The sequence below is a fragment of the Mastigoproctus giganteus genome, chromosome 3 (genome assembly GCF_048544385.1).
Source record: "Mastigoproctus giganteus isolate SK-2022 chromosome 3, ASM4854438v1, whole genome shotgun sequence".
Taxonomy (NCBI): domain Eukaryota; kingdom Metazoa; phylum Arthropoda; class Arachnida; order Uropygi; family Thelyphonidae; genus Mastigoproctus; species Mastigoproctus giganteus.
In genome coordinates, this window is record NC_143577.1 from 185,459,644 (window position 1) to 185,481,749 (window position 22,106).

Consider the following 22,106-nt stretch of genomic DNA (forward strand, 5'->3'; position numbering starts at 1 on the left):
AGTTATTGAAAATTACCCAGAAATAGTCAATGAGCTTCTCAAGACCTATGAAGTTATGAGATGTAATATGTCCCTGAAGATCCATTTCGTGGATCCACATTTGGACTTCTTCTCAGAAAACTTAGGAGCTGTCAGTGATGAGCATGGAGAGCATTTCCATCAAACCTATTTCCACAATAGAAAGATTTTTTAAAGATGAAACAAGTTCATCTTTAAAAAAAAAAAAAAAAAATGTTCTAGTGTCACCTATTTTAATGTTTGTATGAAACTGAAATCACATTAAAACTGCAGGTGATAGACAAAAACTGATTTAATATTTGAAATCAGTACAAAAAATACAAACTCACTTTGATATGTGTGTTACAGAAAAAAGTATTCATTCGTTTATCAGTGTAATTGTATATAAGAAAGGTGCCACTCCATACGTGTATAATTAGGCTTTAAACAAGCTTACATTTTTTTCTGTTTTGCACAATAATTAACAGAGATTTTGGAATTTTCAGTGGAGAAATCAAAGAAAACACTAGTTTAGTTTTCTTTAATTTCTCCATGGGTACCACCACACAGAAACATCCTCATGAATCATTTAATTGGGATATTTCTGTATAGTGCTGTCAGTGGAAATACTAGCACTCACTATGTCACCTGATATCCCCCACCCAATAAAATAGTAATAGATTTAATTCCAAAGTAGCGGAGTTAAGAGGAATGATCGAAAGAAAAAAAACGACACTTGTAGTGGTAAGTGCACGATAGACTGACCAGTCTATCGTGCACTTATTACATTATTACATTACAATTACATTAAAAGCAATATTGAGAGTTTCAGTTGTGTGTAATGAAGAGTACAACATTGCTGTGATTCTGTGCTCCCAGCAGAGGTTAATATTCTATTGCATTGCTTTTATATGAATTATGTATTGGTTGGTTTTGCTTATTTGGATATAGGAACATAATTTAAAAAACAGCATATTTTTTAAGTTAATTAGAAATTTAAAGTGGTAAATTTACAAATTTCATTGTTATTGTAGTTTTTACATGTTTTTAAAGTTTATATTAGCATCCTTGAGGCTGCCGTACACATTCTCTCAGATATGCCAGACAAGCTGTGTTTGCTACCTGGGAGTCTAAAACGCTGATGGAACTGATATTCGGATGACACTCAAGTCAAGTGGACCCAATTTCGGCAAAGTCCGTACAGTTTGTAACAGCCAAATCCTCTGCTTGCACCTTCACAATGGTGGGACTGTTAGTAATCCTTGGTGTAAACCCCATGTGCATGTACACTGTGGGTGACCACCCAGGTGTGAACCAACATAATCAGGGGTTTAGGTGTGGCAATCACACCACATGGAGTAATGCCGCCCCTCTGTTACCAGGCAGTACTAGGTTGTATATGACTCTCATCAACCGGTGCAATACCACCACTTTGCTTATTGGAGGCTTGAAGTGGTGGAACCCATATTTAGTCTCCAGAGCTAAGTTCCAGTGAGCCGTCCCCCATCTCTTCCATCTTGCAGTACGATTGATGTCTTTTGAGGTTATGATGAACACCACGGCGAGATTCAAACTTCTTTTCCTTTTGAGGGTACAGCTCTAAAACGGCGTTCACAGGACGGTAGCTAGTTAGTACACTGGACCGAACCTATTGGTAACTCTCTAGGAGGCTTCCAGATCAGCTGTGTATAGCCTTGCTAACTCTACTCTGCCAGGGAGTCTGAGTAGTGTGTATGCGGGGGAGATATTGTCGAGGCCATGTTATGTCAATGATCTGGGTATATTCTTACCATGTGTATGCTATATACAAAAATTTCATTACTTCATATAGCGGCGCCTCCATAGCCAGGTGGGAAGAAGCAGCAGTGCGTAGCACACGCTTCTTGATTAGACCGGGGTTCGAACCCGTCACCACCAAATACGGAGGATGCGGAAAGGTCAGGGAATGACCACCGCATATCCTGGAGCAATATGGTCTTAGTTGCTAATGCTCCTAAAAAAACCAAAAAAAACAAACAAAACTTCATATAGCATGTCCCCCCCCCCACAACATTTTCTTACTATTGAATACACCATGAATTGTCAAACTAATGGAGCAAACTTTTCTGTGAAAAGATGTAAACCTCCCAAACATTTCCTAGTTCATTTCATAAATATACATGGTCTCAGTTCTAATCTCAGTGATGTCCATTTCCACTTACAGTCTGCCAAACCCCATGTACTTTTTATGACAGAACCTCAGTTATCAGTTGATTCAACCACTGCTCATCTCAGTTGCCCAAATTATTTACTATATGATTCCTTTCGCTTCAAAGGTGGTACTCGTGCATATGTCCATTCTGATATTCCCTGTCAGAGACTTGGTAATTTGGAATCTCCTGTTTTCGATCTTCTCTGGCTTAAAATCTCTCTACCTCATTGTGTCAAATTCATCTGTTGTCTCTACCGTTCTCCCAACTCCACTAATCACTTGGAACTCTTTGACTTCTTCTACCTGCAACTTGACTTTCTACAGTCCAAATTTCCTAACAGTGAGGTAATTTTCCTTGGTGATTTTAATGTTCACAACTCTAGCTGGCTTCCACTTTCTAGTCACACAGACCCAGCTGGTCGAGATGCTGAGGCTTTTGCAATTACTAATGACCTCACACACATTGTTCATTTACCTACCAGAATACCGGACAATCCTAACCATACAGCCAACATGCTTGATCTTTTTCTCAAAAACAATTCTTCTAAGTACATGGTTGAAGTGAGTGGTCCTTTAGGCACCTGATATCACAACTTGGTGATTGTCTCTTCTCCAATGGAGCCTTTATCTCATAGCTATTCCTAACCTCATGTTGTTTGGCATTACAAGAATGAAAAATGGGATAACCCTGCAAGATTTATTTTCTTCTTTTCCGTGGCTGGATTACTGTTTCAAAACTTCTGATGACAACATTTGCTCAGATGGTGTCAGTGAAATTATTCATGTAGGAATGGAATCCTTTATTCCACACTCCACTTTAAAATCTCGTCCTTTATCTAAACCTTGGTTTTCCAATAAACGTGCTAAGGCTGTTCAAGAGAAGAATGTTGCATATCGTAATTGGCTTGTTTTCAACTCTTCACTTTCATTTTCTGCCTATACCAAAGCTCGCAACAATTGTAAAGCAGTTATTAATCAGTCCAAACTAGAGTTTGAACAAGCTAAGAGTAGAAAACTTGTTTCTTGCCCTAATGGTAGTCGAGCATTCTGGTCTCTTGCCAAAGCTATTGGCCGCAACTTTTTGCCCATCTCTGCTCCCACCTCTGTCAAAACCAGATTGTTCTATTGTCACTTCAGTTAAGGATAAAGCTGAACTGATAGCATCCCATTTTTCTTCCAACTCGTGCATTAATGATCTTGGTTAAACATCTCCCACCATTCCTAGCATGCTCCATTCAATGCCTCCTGTGGCTTTCCATCAAAAAGATGTCAGGATTATGACGAATCTTCATGCTAAGAAAGCTCCAGGTACAGATGGTATTTCTCCACTTGTTCTCAAAACCTGTGCTCCTGATATTTACTCCTGTTCTTTATTGCCTTTTTTCACTTTTTTATTCCAAAGGTGTTTTTCCTTCTGCTTGGAAATTTGCTCATATCCAGCCAGTTTCTAAAAAGGGTGACAATTCCCTCCCGTCCAGTTATTGTCCTGTTGCAGTTACTTCTACTCTTTCTAAAGTAATGGAGAAATCAATTAACCGCCAACTCGTAAACTATCTAGAAACCTTCCGTTTGATCAGCAATCGCCAGTATGGATTCCATCAGTGTAGATCCACTGGTGATATTCTGGCCCATGTTACCCATTTATGGAAAAATTCAATGGAAAAGCTTGTTGAAACACAAGCAGTTGCTCTTGACATCTTGAAGGCTTTTGATCATGTTTGGCATAAAGGTCTTCTAAACAAGCTTCCATCTTATGGTTTGCCAACTGTTTTTTATAATTGGTTATCCAGTTTTATTTCTGATTTGCTCACTGAGGGTGATGGTAGATGGCTCTCTGTCTTCTAACTTCTCCACTAATGCTGGTGTCCCCCAAAGTTCAGTTCTTTCACCCACTCTTTTCTCTTGTATATTAATGACCTTCTTCGATTGACCGGAAATTCTATCCATAGTTTTGCTGATGATAGTACATTGCATTCCACCTTCCAGTTTGAGAAACCTCGCCCTGCTCGATCAGCTTCAACTTCCTGAATATCCACTACCAATTCCTTAAATGACGATCTCCAGTGGGGCAAAGACAACTTAGTTGATTTCAATCCTTCTAAAACTCAGTCCTGTCTTATATCTTGCAAAAAGGATTCTTTTGCTCCTTCTTATCTTTGGTGACACTGATTTCTAGGCAAGATGATATATCTCTTTTGGGGATTATCCTGACTTCTAATCTCTCTCTCTCTTGGCACAAGCACATTACAAATATTGATTCCTCTGCATCTAAAAAACTTGGTTTTCTCTTTTTCTCTTGGCGTTACTTTTCTTCCAAACAGCTGTTCACTCTGTACAAATCGCAAATCTGCCCTACCATGGAATATTGTTCCCAGATTGTGGCCATAAAGCCTCTCTCAGGCTTCTAGATTCCATTCAGAAGAGGGCAGTTAGGTTAATTAATGACTCATCTCTAACAGTCTCTCCACTCTCTGTCTCACAGACGTACTGTGTCTGCTGGATGCCTTTTCTACAGATACTTCCATGGGCACTGTTCTTCTGAATTGGCTTCTATAATTCCCACTCTCTCTTTCAAAACAGGCCTAACATGTGCCCACCACCAGCCAACATCCATTTACTGTGCAACTTCAAACTCACAGAACCAACTTTTCATCTTCCTCGTTTATTCATTCAACTGCCATTTTCTGGAACAATCTTCCTTCATATTTCCTGAAAATTACAGTCTACAGAAGTTCAAGTCTCATGTCAACAAATATCTCCTTTTGTTTTCTCAGCCTCCAACCCATATATGGTAGTAAGTACTGTAAGTTCTAATACCTCTCGTGTTTTGGGTTTTCATTAAAAAAAAAAAAAAAAGCATTAATAGGGCATATGATGCAAGAAAGCAAGTTTATATAGCATCAGCCAAAAAAAAAAAAAAACACCCTTCCATTTCACCCATCCATTCACTCCAAATGTTTGTCTAGTTCTGCCTTAAATCCATTTAAGCTCTTACCTTCTACAACAACAGATGGAAGTTTGTTCCAGCAATCGACCACCCACTAGCTAAAGCCAAACTTCTGCACATCTACCTGTTTTTCCTCAATTTTAATTTATGCTCCATTAGGTGGGTAATCTGAGCAAGAAGAACCCCATTAGCATTGAGCTTGCTCAGTCCATGCAAGGCCTTATACACCTCAGTTAGATCACTTCACAGATGACCAGTCTCCAGAAGCTGCAATTTGCAGGACTTATGCCATTCTTGGCATAAGTCCTGCACCAACCCTTTGTTTCACTCACCAATCTCTTTGCCTTTCTCTGTACTCATTCCAGCAGCTCTACATTTTTCCTAAAATGAGCCCTCCAGACCTGTATACAGTACTCAAGGTGTGGCCTGACCATTACCTTATACAAGGGGACAATTACCCCCTTATCCTTGCTAGCAGAATTCCTGTATATCATTGACAAGATACCATGAGCTACTTTTGCAGCCTTTTTGCACGGCTCAGAAAACTTCATATCTGCCTGCACAATTACTCCCAGGTCCTTTTCATTCTCCACTACCCTGAGTTTAGTACCACCCATTTGATACGTTACTTTTGGGCTACTGCTACCGATATGCAGTACTTTACATTTGTGAATGTTAAACTTCAGTTGCCACTTCTCAGCCCATCTGCTTAACTTTTCCAGATCCTGCTGCAGTAGCACACTATCATTACTGTCATTAACAACCTTGCCACCCTTCGTATCATCTGCAAACATAGACAGTAACTGAGATATACTGTCATCAATGTCATTGATATATACAGAAAACAACAATGGGCCCAACATTGAAACTTGGATGACACCACTAATAACATTAGTCCACGAGGAGCAGTGTCCCTTGATAACTGCTCTCTGTCTTCTCCCACTCAGCCATGCTTTATCCATTGTAGGACTTGCCCTTAATGCCATACTGCTCCAATTTGTACAGTAGTCTTCCATGTGCCACAGTATCAAAAGCTTTCCTAAAATCGAAGTATATAAATTATTCTTTGCATCCAGTTCCTTTGTGACCACATCATAGTATCTATTCAAACTTGTCAGACAAGACTTCCCCTTAACAAACCCATGCTGTGCCTGAACTATAACTGCAGTCTTGTCTAGATGATCCTGCATCGCTTCCTTAACCAGACTCCATTATTTTCCCTGGAACAGAAGTTATACTAACAGGTCTGTAATTACCCGTGTCACCCTTTGATCCCCCCTTTGTGAATTGGGGACACATTTGCACATCTCCAGTCCATGGGGACCTCCCCCGATTCCAAGCAAGCTCTCATAATTATGGCTAAGGGTTTGCTTACTTCCTTTGCTGCCTCCTTTAATATAATTGAATAGATCCCATCCACCTCAGGTGCCTTATGTTTATCTTCAGCAATTTGGCCTCCCCTGTGCTCTCAGTTATTTCAAAACCATCTGGCTCACTGCCAGAGTTTAATTCACCTCTGGCATTCCCCTCCCTGAATAACTCCTCATGTGTGAATGTAGATGCAAAATACTCATTTAGTTTGTTAGCTGCCTAAACAGGATCATCAACAGTTGAACCATCGATATCAAGTGTACCAATCTGATTCATTCCCTTCTAGTTTACATAAGTAAAGAACTCTCTGTGTTTCTTTGCATTCTTTGCCAAAGATTTCTCATAATCTGCCTTTGTCTGCCTAACCTGCTTTGTGACTTGGTTACAGACCAACATATATCTATCATAGGCTTCTGTGTCGCCTAATAATTTCAATGCATTGATATCCATTTAGGCCAAAACCTTGAACAGTATTTCTTAGTTGGTATGAAAAGTTTAATAGCCTCCAAAATGAAGTCCCTGAAGGCTTCCCATTTCTCCGTAGGTAACATTCTCAGTTGATTCCACTGTATAGAATATAAAAACTTTCTGAGACCACTGTAGTCACCTTTACGAAAGCAAAAGCCCTTTCCTTTACCCTTGATGGTAGTTACAACCTGAAGTAAATCCCAAACATTTCACAAGTTGCATATTTCTTTAGGCTGTGATCAATTCTCAGCCCGAGTCACTGCACTCCTGCTACTTTGTGCACATTGCTTTGCTGCTCTAGTCTGGGGCATGATTTACGTGTAAATGATTTAATTAATTAACAATAAAAATTAATAAGGTTAAAAAATTTAATTGATTAATTTACTATTCTACACTTGACTATACAATACTATACTTAGCTAATGCAGTAATATGTACTCTGCTATATAGTTTTATACCTTAGCTATCAAATTCGAGATATACGTTTTCAAGTTATGCTATACAATAACAATCACAATGCTAAATTAGTTATATCCTTAGCTAAGTACAAAAGATATATTCCTAAAAAGTGATTAAAACATTCAAAATACTTATTTATTACAATTAAAACCCTATAATTCTTCTACGCTACTGATTACGCTAAGATATTCCAGCCAAACTACCAATACGATAGTATTGGTAGTTTGGCTGGAATATCTTAGCGATAAGAGTAGCGAGTTGTAACTTTCAAAGTCACTAGTTAAATTTAAAAAAATACTCTAATGAACACTTCTAAGTCTGTTTAATCTATTTGTAGAACACAAATTAATATGTTTGACTAATCAAAAAATACAACAGATGTATGCCCAAAAGGTTATTAAACCCTTCAAAATACTTATTTATTACAATTTAAACCTTACTGTTCTTCTGACCTACTGGTTACACTACAATATTCCACCAAAAACACACTACGACAGTGGCAGGAATAGCGGGTTGTATCTTACAAAATCACTAGCTAAATTTAAAAAATAAGATAACATACACCACTAAGCCTATTTTATCTATTTGTAAAACACAAATTAATATGCTAACTCAGTGATTTCAACCTTTTTTTTTAATAATGGCATCCCTAAGTCATTTATTTTATTTTGGGGCACCCCTACTCAATTTTCTGCCTGTTAGATCAGATTCTTTCTGTGTATATATATATATATATATATACACAGGGTGATTCACTACCAGTGCGACAAACTTGCAGGAGGTGTAGGGGGCACAAAGACGAATCGGAATTACATAGTATTGCAGGGTCCGAAATGCCTTCGTCGTACGGTAGAGGACGTTGAACGAGAGGTCGCATGAACAGCGATCCCGCTGGAAGTCAGCATTTGCGAACCGGTTCCCGAGGCAGTAGGATGGACGAGTATTCAAACGTTGAACTGGCCGACATGCACCTCGCGTATGGAGCTGCGGACTGTAATGGGCATGCCACTCTGTGCTTGTACCATGAACGTTTCCCGCACAGGCGTGCTCCTCATTATACGATTTTCGCACGTGTATTGAGAGCGAACGACTAGGATGCCAGACAATGAGGAGAATGTCCTATGTCTTGCAGAAGGCAATCCGAGTACAAGTACTCGAGCGATAGGCCAACGATTGGGTATTTCCCAATCCACTGTATGGAGGATACTGTCAACAAACCAAATGAGTTCATACCATCTGCAACGCGTCCAATCATTGGAGCCTGCGGATTATCCACTCCAGAGGACTTTTGCTACTTGGTTTCTTCAACAGAAACGGTTCGCAAATGCTGACTTCCAGCGGGATCGCTGTTCACGCGACCTCGCGTTCAACGTCCTCTATCGCATGACGAAGGCATTTTGGACCCTGCAATGCTATGTGATTCCGATTCGTCTTTGTGCCCCCTACACCTCCTGCAAGTTTGTTGCACTGGTAGTGAATCACCCTGTATATACTAAGTAAACATCAATTATAGATTACCACAAAATTAAAACGATACTGTACACCTTTTTATAATGAAATAAACATAAATTTTAAAAAATAATAATAAGTTTAAGTAACTTAAACCCAAATTACGTGGCACCCCTGGAATGTTGTTGCAGCACCTTAAGATTCCTCAGTAGCCCGTTTGAAAACCACTGTGCTAACTAATCAAAAATATGATAAAATTTCAATGAAAACTTATCGGTTTGCAGCAGCTACAGAAGTCTACTTCTTCGATATGTTTTTAATTTTATGAGTTGTAAATTAAAAATATGATGCCAATAGTAATTCTAAATTGTAAAATGCCTTCACTTTAATTTCAGATGAAAATAAAGTGTAAATTTTATTAAAATTAGAAAGCATATATATATGTATATAAACATTTTGAAATATTAATTCCATCTAATACCTAATTTCTAATTTCTTTTAACTTTTATTTCTGTCTGTAGATGACACTATGAAAGTGCAACCCCTTCCATCTGAGGTGATATCTCATATACGTTCTGGTGTTGCAATTACTAGTGTTGCCCACTGTGTGGAAGAACTGACTCTGAATGCAGTGGATGCTGGTGCTACCTGCATTGCTGTTAGACTAGATCTTCCATACTATAAGATACAAGTAGTTGACAATGGAACAGGTATATTGCCAGAAGAGCTGGAATTTGTGGGTGAAAGGTAACTGTTTTATATACATATATGTTGAAAAAATGACAAACAAAATGGTCCCACAATACTTTTTAAAATGAATTACAAAAAAAATCAGTTTATAGTTTAAGAAGCTATGTTAGGCATGATTAAAATTAACTTATAAATAAATTTCATTATTTTAACTAATAAAATAATGAAATTTTTATCGAGTGTTGAACTTCACATTTTGTCATAATGAAAAGGGTCTGAAAAATCACTTTATGGGAATGTTTCTAAGTGGAAATACTAGCAGACATTGTGTGACGCATGATACTCTCCTTCCCAATAAAATAGTTTGCTTCTTTAATAGTTTCCCATCCCATAGTTTCCAATAACTGCATGCTGCCCATATTTAAATTCCTGTAAATACACAATGTTCACTAATGGTGCAAAATCTAACAATCATGTAGGTTGCCAGGTTCACAGATTTGATGTAGGCAACAGCCATTTTTCCTTCCTTTATAGACAGTATTTCACTACACCTGAAATAAAACTTTTATTTTAATAAGTACAAGTCAGTGTTGAAAAAAACCTATGAGTTAGGGTTGAATTTGAAAGTGTCTGCAATTCTGCGCAGACACAATAGGAGGGAGTATATGATGAGAGCCTTGTCGATCAGTTAGGCCCTGGAGAGATTGTGCAAGACTCAAGGGGTAAAATTTTTCTCAGCCTGGTCTGTGCTTGTTAACAGGAGAGATTTCTTCTACAGGGATGGGATACACTTAAATAAAGGGTGCAGGAATATTTGCTGATGCTGTTGAGGCAATATTAGGTGGGTCAGAAAACTGCTAGCTTGGGAGGATACACAGAATAATAGATTAACAGTAGCTGCTGGCAGAAGTGAAAGTGATTCTTGCACTGCTTCTATTGGAACGAACAGCAGCCTCGAAAACAAGGTGCGGGGGGATTTCAGAGACTGCTGAGAGCCATTGCAGAACAAGTAAATACATGTGCTGTGTTAGCCAAGAATAGGAACAGGTGCATGTATACTTACATGTACACCAATGCTAGGAGTTTGGTAAATAAATTTGTTGAATTTGAGGTGTTGATCAAAACATTGAAGGCAGATATTTGGGGATATCAGAGACGTGTTGTCACACATATTAGGAATGCAGAACCGGAATTTGAGGAGTACAATGTATAGAGGAAGGATAGACAGGATAGGAAAGGAGGAGGGGGTTATGCTATTAGTTAATAAACACATAAAATCCAAAGAGGTACAGCCAGTCGACATCGCTGGACAGTGCAGTATCGACTCAGTTTGGTGTGATGTAAGTACTGGGAAATCAAAATTGAGAGTAGGAGTATGTAATAGGCCTAATGACTCTGATGAATATAATAAAAATCTGAATAGGGAAATAGAGTGGGCCAATAATGTGGGATTTTAATTTCCTGGATATTAACTGGAATTTGTGGGTTGATCACTCACACACTAGCAAGGCTTTTGTGGATTTATTGGATGATTATTTTCTACAGCAGCATGTTCAAATGGCAACTAGAGGGAATAATACTCTTGATCTGATTATCAGTAGTGATTCTTCATGCATTAAGAATCTGCAGATAAAGGAACCACTAGGTGACAGTGATCACAGTGCTGAAGTGGGATTTACTCAAAGAGGTAACTACCATCAGAGGTAAAGGGAAGGGTTTTTGCTTTCGTAAAGGTGACTATGGTGGTCTGAGACATTATTTAAATTCTATACAGTGGGACCAACTGATGATGTTACCAACAACAAATTCAAAATGGAAAGCATTCAAAGAATTAATCTTGGAAGCTACTAGGCTTTTCATGTAACTAAGAAATATTGTTCAAGGTTTAGGCCTAAACAGATGTTAGATGAACTAATGAGACAAGTGGCAGTGAAGAAAAATGCATAGGATACATATAAATTAATAGGTGACATGGAAGCCTATGGTAGATATAAGCTGGTCTGTAATCAAGTTACAAAGGAGGTTAGGCGGGCAAAGGCAGATTACGAGAAATATTTGGTTACAAAGAAAAACAGCAGAGAGTTCTTTCTTATGTAAACTCTACAAGGAAGGGGATGAATCAGATTGGTACACTTGATATTGATGGTTCAACTGTTGATGATCCTGTTCAGGTAGCTAACAAACTGAATGAGTATTTTGCATTTACATTCACACATGAGGAGTTAGCATTAGCATTAGTAGAGGCATATGATGCAAGAAAGCAAACTGATGCAGCATCAGCCAAAAAAAAAAAAAAAAAACACTCCCATTTCACCCCTCCGTTCGTTCGAAATACCTGTCCACCTGAGCCTTAAATTTATTTAGGCTATCAACTTCCACAACAAGGGATGGAAGTCTGTTCCACCAACCAACTACCCGCCGGCTAAAGGAAAATTTCCCTACATCTGTCTTTCCTCAATTTTAATTTATACCCTCTCAGGTGATTATTCTGAGCAAGAGGAAGAATCCCATCGGCATTGAGCATGCTCAAAACATTCAAGGCTTTATACACCTCTATCACATCATCTTGCCGGTGCTTAGTCTCCAGACACTGTAATTTGCAAAACTTAAGCCTTTCTTCGTAAGAGCAACCCTTTGTTGCCCTTCTCTGTACTCGTTCCAGCAGCTCGACATCCTTCTTGAAATGAGGCCTCCTGACCTGTATACAGTACTCAAGGTGTTCCCTGACCATTGCCTTATACAAGGGGATAATCACCTCCTTATCCCTGCTAGAAAAATTCCTGTATATCATTGACAAGACATCATCGGCTACTCTTGCTGCATGTCTGCACTGCTCAGAGAACTTCATATCTGCCTGCACAATTACCCCAGGTCCTTTTCATTCTCTACCACTGTCAATGTAGTACCGCAGGTCCTTTTCATTCTCTACCACTGTCAATGTAGTACCGCAGTGTCGCTGTGGTCGCGGAAGTGTACGGACACATCTTCATGAAGCTCCACTTGATGTAAACGGCGGACGACGATATTGCGCGATCTTCGATTTAGGCAAGTATTAGAACATGGATTTTTCAGGTTTGAAGAGTATCACAGATGAAGGTAAGTAAATTAAGTCGGGCAAGAATAGTTTTTGTGATTGTATTTGCCTATTTTTGCTCTTTTGAGAGTGATTTTGTCCAGCGCGATCGCTGGCCCACTGGCATAGCCACTGATTTGAATACGTCTCAAAAGTCGAGAAATTTGAATATATTATACTTGAAACGGCTTGTGATAAGGTTATTTTGTATGGAAAATATAATACTCCTGACAGAATTAACTTATACTTAGCTTATAAAATAGTTTTCTTTGTCTACAGGCGTTTCCCGCCAAAACCTGAATATCGCGATTTCTGATTTCTAGTGGGCCTACACTGGAAATAAGTACCTCAAACCACTACTTAAAACGTCAGAAAATTGCTAAAAGTGAATTTAATGCAGAAATTATGGCTGAAAAATCAAATAATGACAAAATTCTGGACAATGACCTAAAAGACTCCTCTGAAAATGAAGCTAGAGTGCTCAGGGAGAAAGTCCCTGTTAATGAGGAAAATGGTAATGAACTGGATAGCTGGCCTCCTGGCGCCCTCAGTATTAAGAAGGGCAGGAAAGGAAAAAATCAAGAAACTATAGAAATTCCAGAGATGCAACAAAAGACAGAAGAAGAACTAAAACTAGACTACCTAACAAATTTGACTGACCCTATCAAACAGGCAAAGGAAACCAGAGTGTATCTAGAAGAATATATGCACAAGCAAACCAACAGGATTACTTCTGCAATTAGGCTGCAGATAGTGAACTGTTGGTCACTGCTTGAGCAGCGCCTGATTGAATTAAACACAGAGAACCAAGTGTTAAAATCAAAATTAGAGGTTACAACTGAGGAGAACAACTATAAAACAATGAACACACTAACCTATGCCCAATGTGCAAAGGTTAATAGCAAACAGGACATAACTAAAGCAAAACAAATAGCTACTAAGCAACCTAATATAAACAAGGAAAGCAACATTGTTATTCTGAAAGCAAAAAGTGACTCTACCCATAAAACCAGTGAGGCAGTTAAGGACACAGTGGTAACAAAGCTGAGGCCTCATCTGAGAGAAATAAAGATAAACAACATGCGGAAAATCAGGAATAATGGAGTCCTGATCGAGGTAGCAAGCAAAGAAGATCTAAGAAAAATAGAAAACCATCCTGAAATTGAAAAACTGGGCTTGCTCCCTGAAAAACCAAAAGGGAAAAACCCTAATATTATAATCTTTGATGTACCTGTGTCAGTAATAGAAAAAGAATTCATGATGGATATCTACTTCAAAAACTTTAACAATGAAATGACAATAGATGAATTTGCTGCTGAATTCCTGCTGAAAAGAGCAACAAAAAACAAAAGGAATGGACAACTCAACATAATTGCAGAAATTACACCAAAAATTTGGAAGGTATTGCAGGGACAACAGAGAATCTATGCTGACTGGACCAGTCATACATTTAGAGAACATTTCCCTATCCAAAGTTGCTTTAACTGCCATAAATATGGTCACATTGCTAGAGACTGCACTCAGAAAGAACCTGTCTGTAGTCACTGTGCAGTCACTGGCCACGATTACAAAAATTGCAAAAATAAGTCTCAGCAGTCAAAATGTGCTACCTGCAAGGCAGCACGGCTGACTGACTATACACATAGTATCAGGGATGATAAATGCCCCAGTTATAAAAAAATGGCAAAACTTATACAATCTAGGACCAACTATGGGCCAGATTGAAAACATAAATGTGACTAGGGCTCTAAATCTTGTCCAATTGAATGCTCAAAGAGCAAGAGCCGTTGTAGATCAGATCAAACTCAAATTGGAAGAAAATAATATAGATATCTTGGTACTCCAGGAGCCCTACGCACATATGGGTAGAGTTCAGGGATACCCAAGAGACTATAAAATAATAGAATACACCTCAGGTGTCCCTTCCACAGCAATAGTAGTTAAAAATACTGACCTTACAGTCACAAAGGTGGGTCACCTCTGCTCCCCAATGGGAGTGTGTGCCCATATTACCAGTGCTGTAGGACAGTTTTACATTATTTCACTATATTCCAGACCAGGTGAAGATATAAATCCAACTATTGAATACCTACAAGTAGTCACAAACTTGCTACCTACTGCAAATATCATAGTGTTTGCTGATGTCAACTGCAGGTCAGCCTTATGGCATAGCCGTACAGAAGACAGAGCAGGCACACACAACGGCCAGATACTTTCAGACTATATAGCCACCTCACCCTTTCAATTGCTAAACCAACCGAATAACCTCCCAACTTTTAGCAGTACTATGTGGGAGAGTGACATTGATATCACTCTTGCCACCAATTCAATAGCTTATAAAATCACAGACTGGTGTGTCCAGCCAGCCTGGACCACATCAGATCACAGAGCCATTTCCTTCAAACTAAACAGGCAATTACAAACAACCCAACACTCTCTGTTGGATATCAAAAGGTATAACCTTAAAAAGGCAAACTGGCAGATTTTTGCAGAACATACAGCAGCTGAGCTGAAAAAACAGGAAAATGAGTGGTCTAGATCAGGCAACTGTAGCCCGGACGAGCAAGCACTGACTATGACAAACATTTTAACAAAAACAGCAACCCTGTCTATCCCACGGAAAAAACCGAGGCAGCAGACAGTTCCCTGGTGGTGCCCCGAACTGACTATACTCAGAAGTAGGGTACACCAGACACGGAGACATTTTCAAAGAGCCAGAACATCTTGGTCAGAGAATGAGGTGGATGCACTGAGAGATTCTTATAAAACTCTCAGGAATCAGTATACAGCTCTCATAAGAGATAAGAAAAAGGAATGCTGGAAGCACTTGGTGGGAACTACTGGAAACAATAACCCTTGGGGAGTTGTCTACAGAATAGTGACCAACAAGCTGCCAAGAGGAGATGTCTTAGAAACTACTGTCAAACCAGATGGAAGCCCAACCCTGTGTTGGGTGGATTCTGTAAATAACATCCTAGACAGTATCATTCAGACTGAAACTGGAAATCATTCCCCCACCCAGCTCGACATTATAAAAGAAAACACTGAATATGACAATGCCAATATTGAACCTCTGTTCACTATACAAGACTTAGAAATAGCACTATCTAAAACCAAAAACAATAAATGCCCAGGTTTTGACCTCTTAGAGGTTGAGATTATCAAAAAATTAGCAGAAATAGCACCAGATAAATTAATAGCACTATATAATAACTGTATGACAGAAGGTATATTCCCAAAAATATGGAAACAAGCTGTGTTAAGGTTAATCCTGAAAAACCCTGAAAAACTCCCTACTGATCCCAAATCATATAGACCAATAGCCCTACTCCCTGTACTAGGGAAAATATACGAAAGATTAATATACAGCAGATTAGCTCAATATTACACAGAAGCAGGCTTGCATTCCAACAATCAGTATGGTTTTAAGCAGGGCAATTCTACGGAGGATGCCATGCACCACCTACTGACAACAGTTAAAAACACAGAGGAGAAATATATGCTGGCAATCTCCATTGACTTTGCTGGGGCATTTGACTCACTGTGGTGGCCTAGTGTCCTTAGGAGACTTCGCCAGGCAAATGCCCCACAAAACCTCTATAAGGTAATAAACAGCTACCTTACAGACAGAAGTGTCTCAGTACGCACAAGGTTCCAGGAAGTGACACGCCCTGTGAATAAAGGCTGCCCGCAGGGATCAATCCTTGGCCCTTTCTTTTGGAACATTGTTCTGGATGAATTTCTGGCCTTGGATCTGGGCCCCGTGGAAAGCCTGGCCTTTGCAGATGACATGATTTTCCTTGTAAAAGGCAACTCACGAGTGGTTGTAGAGCAAAGATCAAATGCCGCTCTCTTGCAGCTGCGGGAGTGGGCACAAATGCACATGTTCAAAATATCGCCTGAAAAAATCAAACAAATACTTCTAAAAGGTAATTTGGACATGAGAAGACGTCCACAAATCAAAATTAACACAATCACTATAAAAATGGTAACAGAACTAAAATATCTTGGAGTGGTCTTTGATTCAAAATTAACTTTTTACCCCCATTTGATCTACTTGGCGAAGAAAGTGCGAAATTATGCAGGTATGATTGCCAGGATCAGTCGAGCAGACTGGGGACTCAAAAGAAAGACCTTGGCAATCATATACCGTGCAGTGTTCCTGCCTGTTATCACCTATGGAGCCGGTGCGTGGTTCATCCGCTCGGCCATAGTAAGAAATAGGAATAAATTAGAATCGATACAAAGGACAATACTACTCACTATTACCAGAGCATGTCGCACAGTAAGCACACCTGCACTACAGTTGCTGGCCGGAACTCTCCCACTTTACATGGAAGTAGCCAAAAGAGGCTTATATTATAGATTTAAAAAGGGCATACCCACAGAATTTCTGGGGATAGCCCTTGATACAACCAATACCTTCAATGATGAAAGAAAAAGAATAGCCACAAAGCTCCACGAGCTATGGCAAACAAAGTGGGAGCAGGAAACCAGAGGTCTGGTCACCACACTGTTTCTGCCACTGGTGTCAATGGTTAGCCCAAAGCCACCTAAGTGGTATGCCCCTGGACTTTTTACAACATTTATATTGACAGGGCACGGCTCCCTAAAGGCGAAACTAACCTCCTTAGGCCTGACCGATGACCCAAACTGCACCTGTGGCGAAAGTGAAGACTGGGCACACATTCTCTATGAATGTATAATATATGACATCCCCAGAACAGAGCTAATAGCACAGATTGGTCCCCTTCCCAGGGGAGAAGAACATCTCTTCATCATAGAAGAGCAAAATTATAAAGCTTTTACATCTTTCACACAGAAAGTTTTCGAAATGCGCAGAGCAATTTTAGCCCCCCAACAATTAAACAATAATCAATAGTAAAATTGCCCAAGTTTCCCACCACGCCCAGATGATGACTTAAAAACTGTTAGGATAGCAGTATTCTGCACCCTGACAGAAACCTGACATAACAAAACTCCCCATGACTACCATGCCATGTGTAGGAACCTGGGGCCCCAAACCAATGTAGGGGAGGGGGATGGGAATGCATGCAGAGAAAGTGAATGGGAGTGAGCAGAAGAGCAAATGTAATTGGCCGAAAGAATACAAAGTTAAAAATAACTTACATTACTTTATATATACTGTACCAACAAACATTTACAAACCACATAAACACTATCACTGCATTCTCCCCTGGCCTGCAAAAAAAAAAAAAAAAAAAACCTTGCAGCTAGGCCTGCACCACAACTGAAGAATAACAGTAAGTTGCGGTGCCCAGAGAGTGCAGTGCAGAAAGAAAGAGTCGAATAAATGAGATGAGAGCTAGAAGAATGAATAAAAGTGCAAGCGTGAGAGAAAAGAACACAAACCACAAATGCTAAGTTAAGTACACACTAACCCTGGTTTTAATTAGTATTTAAATTTACACTACCCATCATTGCATCCCCTCCTGGTGTGTGAGAAAAAGATGAATGAGTTGAGTGAAATAAAAAAAAAAAATAATAATAATAAATAATAATAAATAAAAAAAAAAATATATATATATAAAAAAAAAATTATAAAATAAGAAAAAAGTATAAAAAAAAATAAATAAATAAAAAAAAATTATAAAATAAGAAAAAAGTATAAAAAAATAATAAATAAATAAATAAATAAATAAAAAAAAAAAAGAATGCAAGTAGAGTGTGAATGCACATTACGAATGAAGTAAATGTGTGTGTCTCCCCCCCCTTCACCTGGTAGGTTCCCCACTGCCAGCTAACATATCCCACCCCCAGAGCGGGATGGGCAGCTGGACCTTCATACCGGATTCGACACTCCTTGGACAAGACACCGACGAAGACATTCTGCGGCTTTGCTGCCAACACGCCATTGGCTATCCGAACTGGGTACTCTAACCTGGTTCCCTTTAAAACCCCATCCCCAGGCAGGGAATGGAGGAGACGGATCTCTGTCTCCTCTCCTCCCTGCCTACCCCCCATATTTCGCATGGTGGGGCTCGTCTCCACTGACCTCTTTGGGGATGCCTACTCTATCCGTCCCTATTCTTCTATCTGTTTCCTCCCCAGTCTTCAATCTCCCCCCCCCTCTCTCTCACTAAATCGACCAAGTACACCCCTTAACAATGCCGCCAAATTATAATCAACGTCTGAATTCTACCGGTTTTGTGCAAATCTCTAAGATATCTAACACTATCAGCTTTTATCTAGCGTTACATGTCTAAATTTAATAACATCAAAATTTTGCCCGACCTATTTGGCCTTTAACACATCTCTTTAGTGTTCAACCCTAACCAGCGATTTCCTAACAGCAATCCCATTAAGCATTAATGTCAAATGCATAAACTTTTTATTTTATTTTATTTTATTATTTTTTTTTTTTAAATAGGCCCTAGCCACTGAAATCCCAGGAAACTAGGTGGCAGGACCTGCCAGAGCAAATTGTTGTGATACTGGATACACCCGGCTAGCCTCCACGTGGCAGAGTATGGGCAACGTCGGGCCCCACTAGGGGCCTGGCGGCCAATAAGCCGGATAAACAATGGGCACAACATATCACACTGCACAGACACGACCCACACATTTTCAAGTCTCTGGCTTGACAGTGTACTGTCCTCGATACAGCGGAACACACGCGGAGATGGGAGAAATCCCAGGTGCCGTCTGACACGAACATGCCTTATACCTTATACCTTGTCAATGTAGTACCACAGAGTTGATACGTTGCTCTGGGGTTGCTCTTTCCCATATATAGTACTTTATATTTGTCAATGTTAAACTTCATTTGCCACTTCTCAGCCCATTTGCTCAACCTTTCCAGATCCTGTTGCAGCATCATAGCGTCAGTAGTGTCCTTAACAACCCTGCCAACCTTTGTATCGTCTGCAAACTTTGACATAAAGCTTGATATAGCATCATCAATATCATTTATAAATACAGAAAACAACAATGGACCCAACACTGAACCCTGAGGAACTCCAATAATAACATTAGTCCAGGATGAGCAGTGTAAATTGATTACCACTCTCTGTCTTCTCACCCTCAACCATCCCATTATCCATAGCAGCAATTTGCCTCTAATGCCACACTGCTCAAATTTGTGCAGCAGTCTTCCATGTGCAACAGTATCAAAAGCCTTTCTAAGATCCAAATATATAATATCAAAGTTATTCCCTGCATCCAGTTCTTTTGTGACTGCATCATAGTATCCAATCAAATTGGTCAGGCAAGACTTTCCCTTAACAAAACCATGCTGTGTCCGAGCTGTAACTGAAGTCTTGTCTTGATGATCCTGCAATGCTTCTTCAACCAGTGCCTCCATTAATTTTCTTGGAACAGAAGTTAAATTAACAGGTCTATAATTACTTGTGTTGCCCTCTGATCCTCCTTTGTGAATTGGGGTCACATTTGAACATCTCCAGTCTATAGGTACCTCTCCTGAGTCCAATAAAGCTCTCATAATTGTGGCTAAGGGTTTGCTTACTTCCTTTGCTGCCTCCTTTAATATAACTGGATAGATCCCATCCACCCCTGGTGCTTTCCTTGTGTTTATCTTCAACAATTTCTCCTCCACTTTACTCTCAGTTATTACAGGATTCTCTAGCTTACTGCCAGAGTTGAGTACACATGTGGCATTCCCCTCACTGCATATCTCCTCATCTGTGAATGTAGATACAAAATATTCATTTAGTTTGTTAGCTACCTGAGCACGATCGTCAACAGTTGAACCATCGATATCAAGTTGACCAATCTGATTCATTCCCTTCCTTCTAGAGTTTACATAAGTAAAGAACTCTTTGCTGTTTTTCTTTGCATCCTTTGCCAAAGATTTCTCATAATCTGCCTTTGCCTGCCTATCCTCCTTTGTGACTTGGTTACAGATCAGCTTATATTTATCATAGGCTTCTGTGTCACGTGTTAATTTATATGTATCCCATGCATTTTTCTTCTCTGTCATATGTCTCATTAGTTCATCTGACATCCATTTAGGCCTAAACCTTGAACAATATTTCTTAGTTGGTATGTAAAGCCTAGTAGCTTCCAAGATAAGTTCTTTGATTGCTTCCCATTTTGAATTTGCTGTTGGTAACATCGTCAGTTGCCCGGTCCCACTGTATAAAATTTAATTACTGTCTCAGACCATCGTAGTAGCTTTTACGAAAGTAAAAAACCTTCCCTTTACCCCTGATGGTAGTTACCTCTTTGAGTAAATCCCATTTCAGCACACTGTGATCACTGCCACCTAGTGGTTCCTTTAACTACAGATTCTTAATGCATGAATAATCACTACTAATAATCGAATCAAGTGTATTGTACACTGCACACTGTGAACACTGACAGTGGTAGAGAATGAAAGGGACTTGGGGGTGGTTGTGCAGGCAGATATGAAGTTCTCTGAGCAGTGCAGATGGGCTGCAAGAGTAGCTCATGGAGTATTGTCAATGATATACAGGAATTTTTCCAGCAGGGATAAGGAGGTGATTATTCCATTGTATAAGGCGATGGTCAGGCCACACCTAGACGTTGTAGAGCGAATATCATCTTTTAAGGGCACAAAAGGCGATATAGTTGTACACGTTGGCACTAATAATATTAAGAGTAGGAGACCGGCAGAATTACTTAACAAGTACAGGTCACTGTTGAACAAAAGCCGAGAATTAGGGTTGAATTTGAAAGTGTCTGCAATTCTGCCCAGACACGATAGGAGGGAGTATATGATGAGAGCCTTGTCGATCAATTCGGCCCTGGAAAGATTGTGCAAGGCTCAAGGGGTAGAATTTTTTTCAGCCTGGACTGTACTTGTTAACAGGAGAGATTGCTTCTACAGGGATGGGATACACTTAAATAGAAAGGGTGCAAGAATATTTGCTGATGCTATCGAGGCAGTGTTAGGTGGGTCGGAAAACTGCTAGCTTGGGGGAAGACAAAGACCAATAGATTGACAGTAGCCACTGGCAGAGGCGAAAGAGATTCTTGCACTGCTTCTATTAGAATGAGCAGAAGCCTGAAAAACAAGATGCATGGTATTTCAGAGACTGCTGGGAGCCATTGCGGTACAAGTAAACACATGGGTTGTGTTAGGGTAGCTAAGAATAGAAACAGGTGCAGGTATACTTGCGTGTACACCAATGCTAGGAGTTTAGTAAATAAATTTGATGAATTTGTGGTATTGCTCAAAACATCGAAGGCAGATATTGTTGGGATATCAGAGACGTGGTGTCACACAGATATAAGGGATGCGGAACTGCAATTTGGGGAGTACAACGTCTACAGAAAGGATAGACAGGATAGGAAGGGGGGAGGTGTTATGCTATTAGTTAAGAAACACATAAAAACCAAGGAAGTGAAGCCAGTCGACATCGCTGGACAGTGCAGTGTGGAGTCAGTTTGGTGTGACATAAACATTGGGAGATCAAAATTGAGAGTAGGAGTGTGCTATAGGCCTAATGACTCTGATG

The 22,106-nt window shown here is 39.6% G+C and overlaps 1 protein-coding gene across 1 annotated transcript in view; it reads left to right on the forward strand.

The window, feature by feature from the left end:
- LOC150088464 (DNA mismatch repair protein Mlh3-like) overlaps window positions 1-22,106 on the forward strand; it is a 186,186-nt gene that overhangs the window by 22,393 nt on the left and 141,687 nt on the right. The window contains exon 2 of the mRNA XM_090370784.1: window positions 9,404-9,629. Within this exon, the coding sequence (XP_090226910.1) occupies window positions 9,584-9,629 (46 nt within the window). The 5' untranslated portion in view covers window positions 9,404-9,583. The remainder of the gene's footprint in view (window positions 1-9,403; window positions 9,630-22,106) is intronic.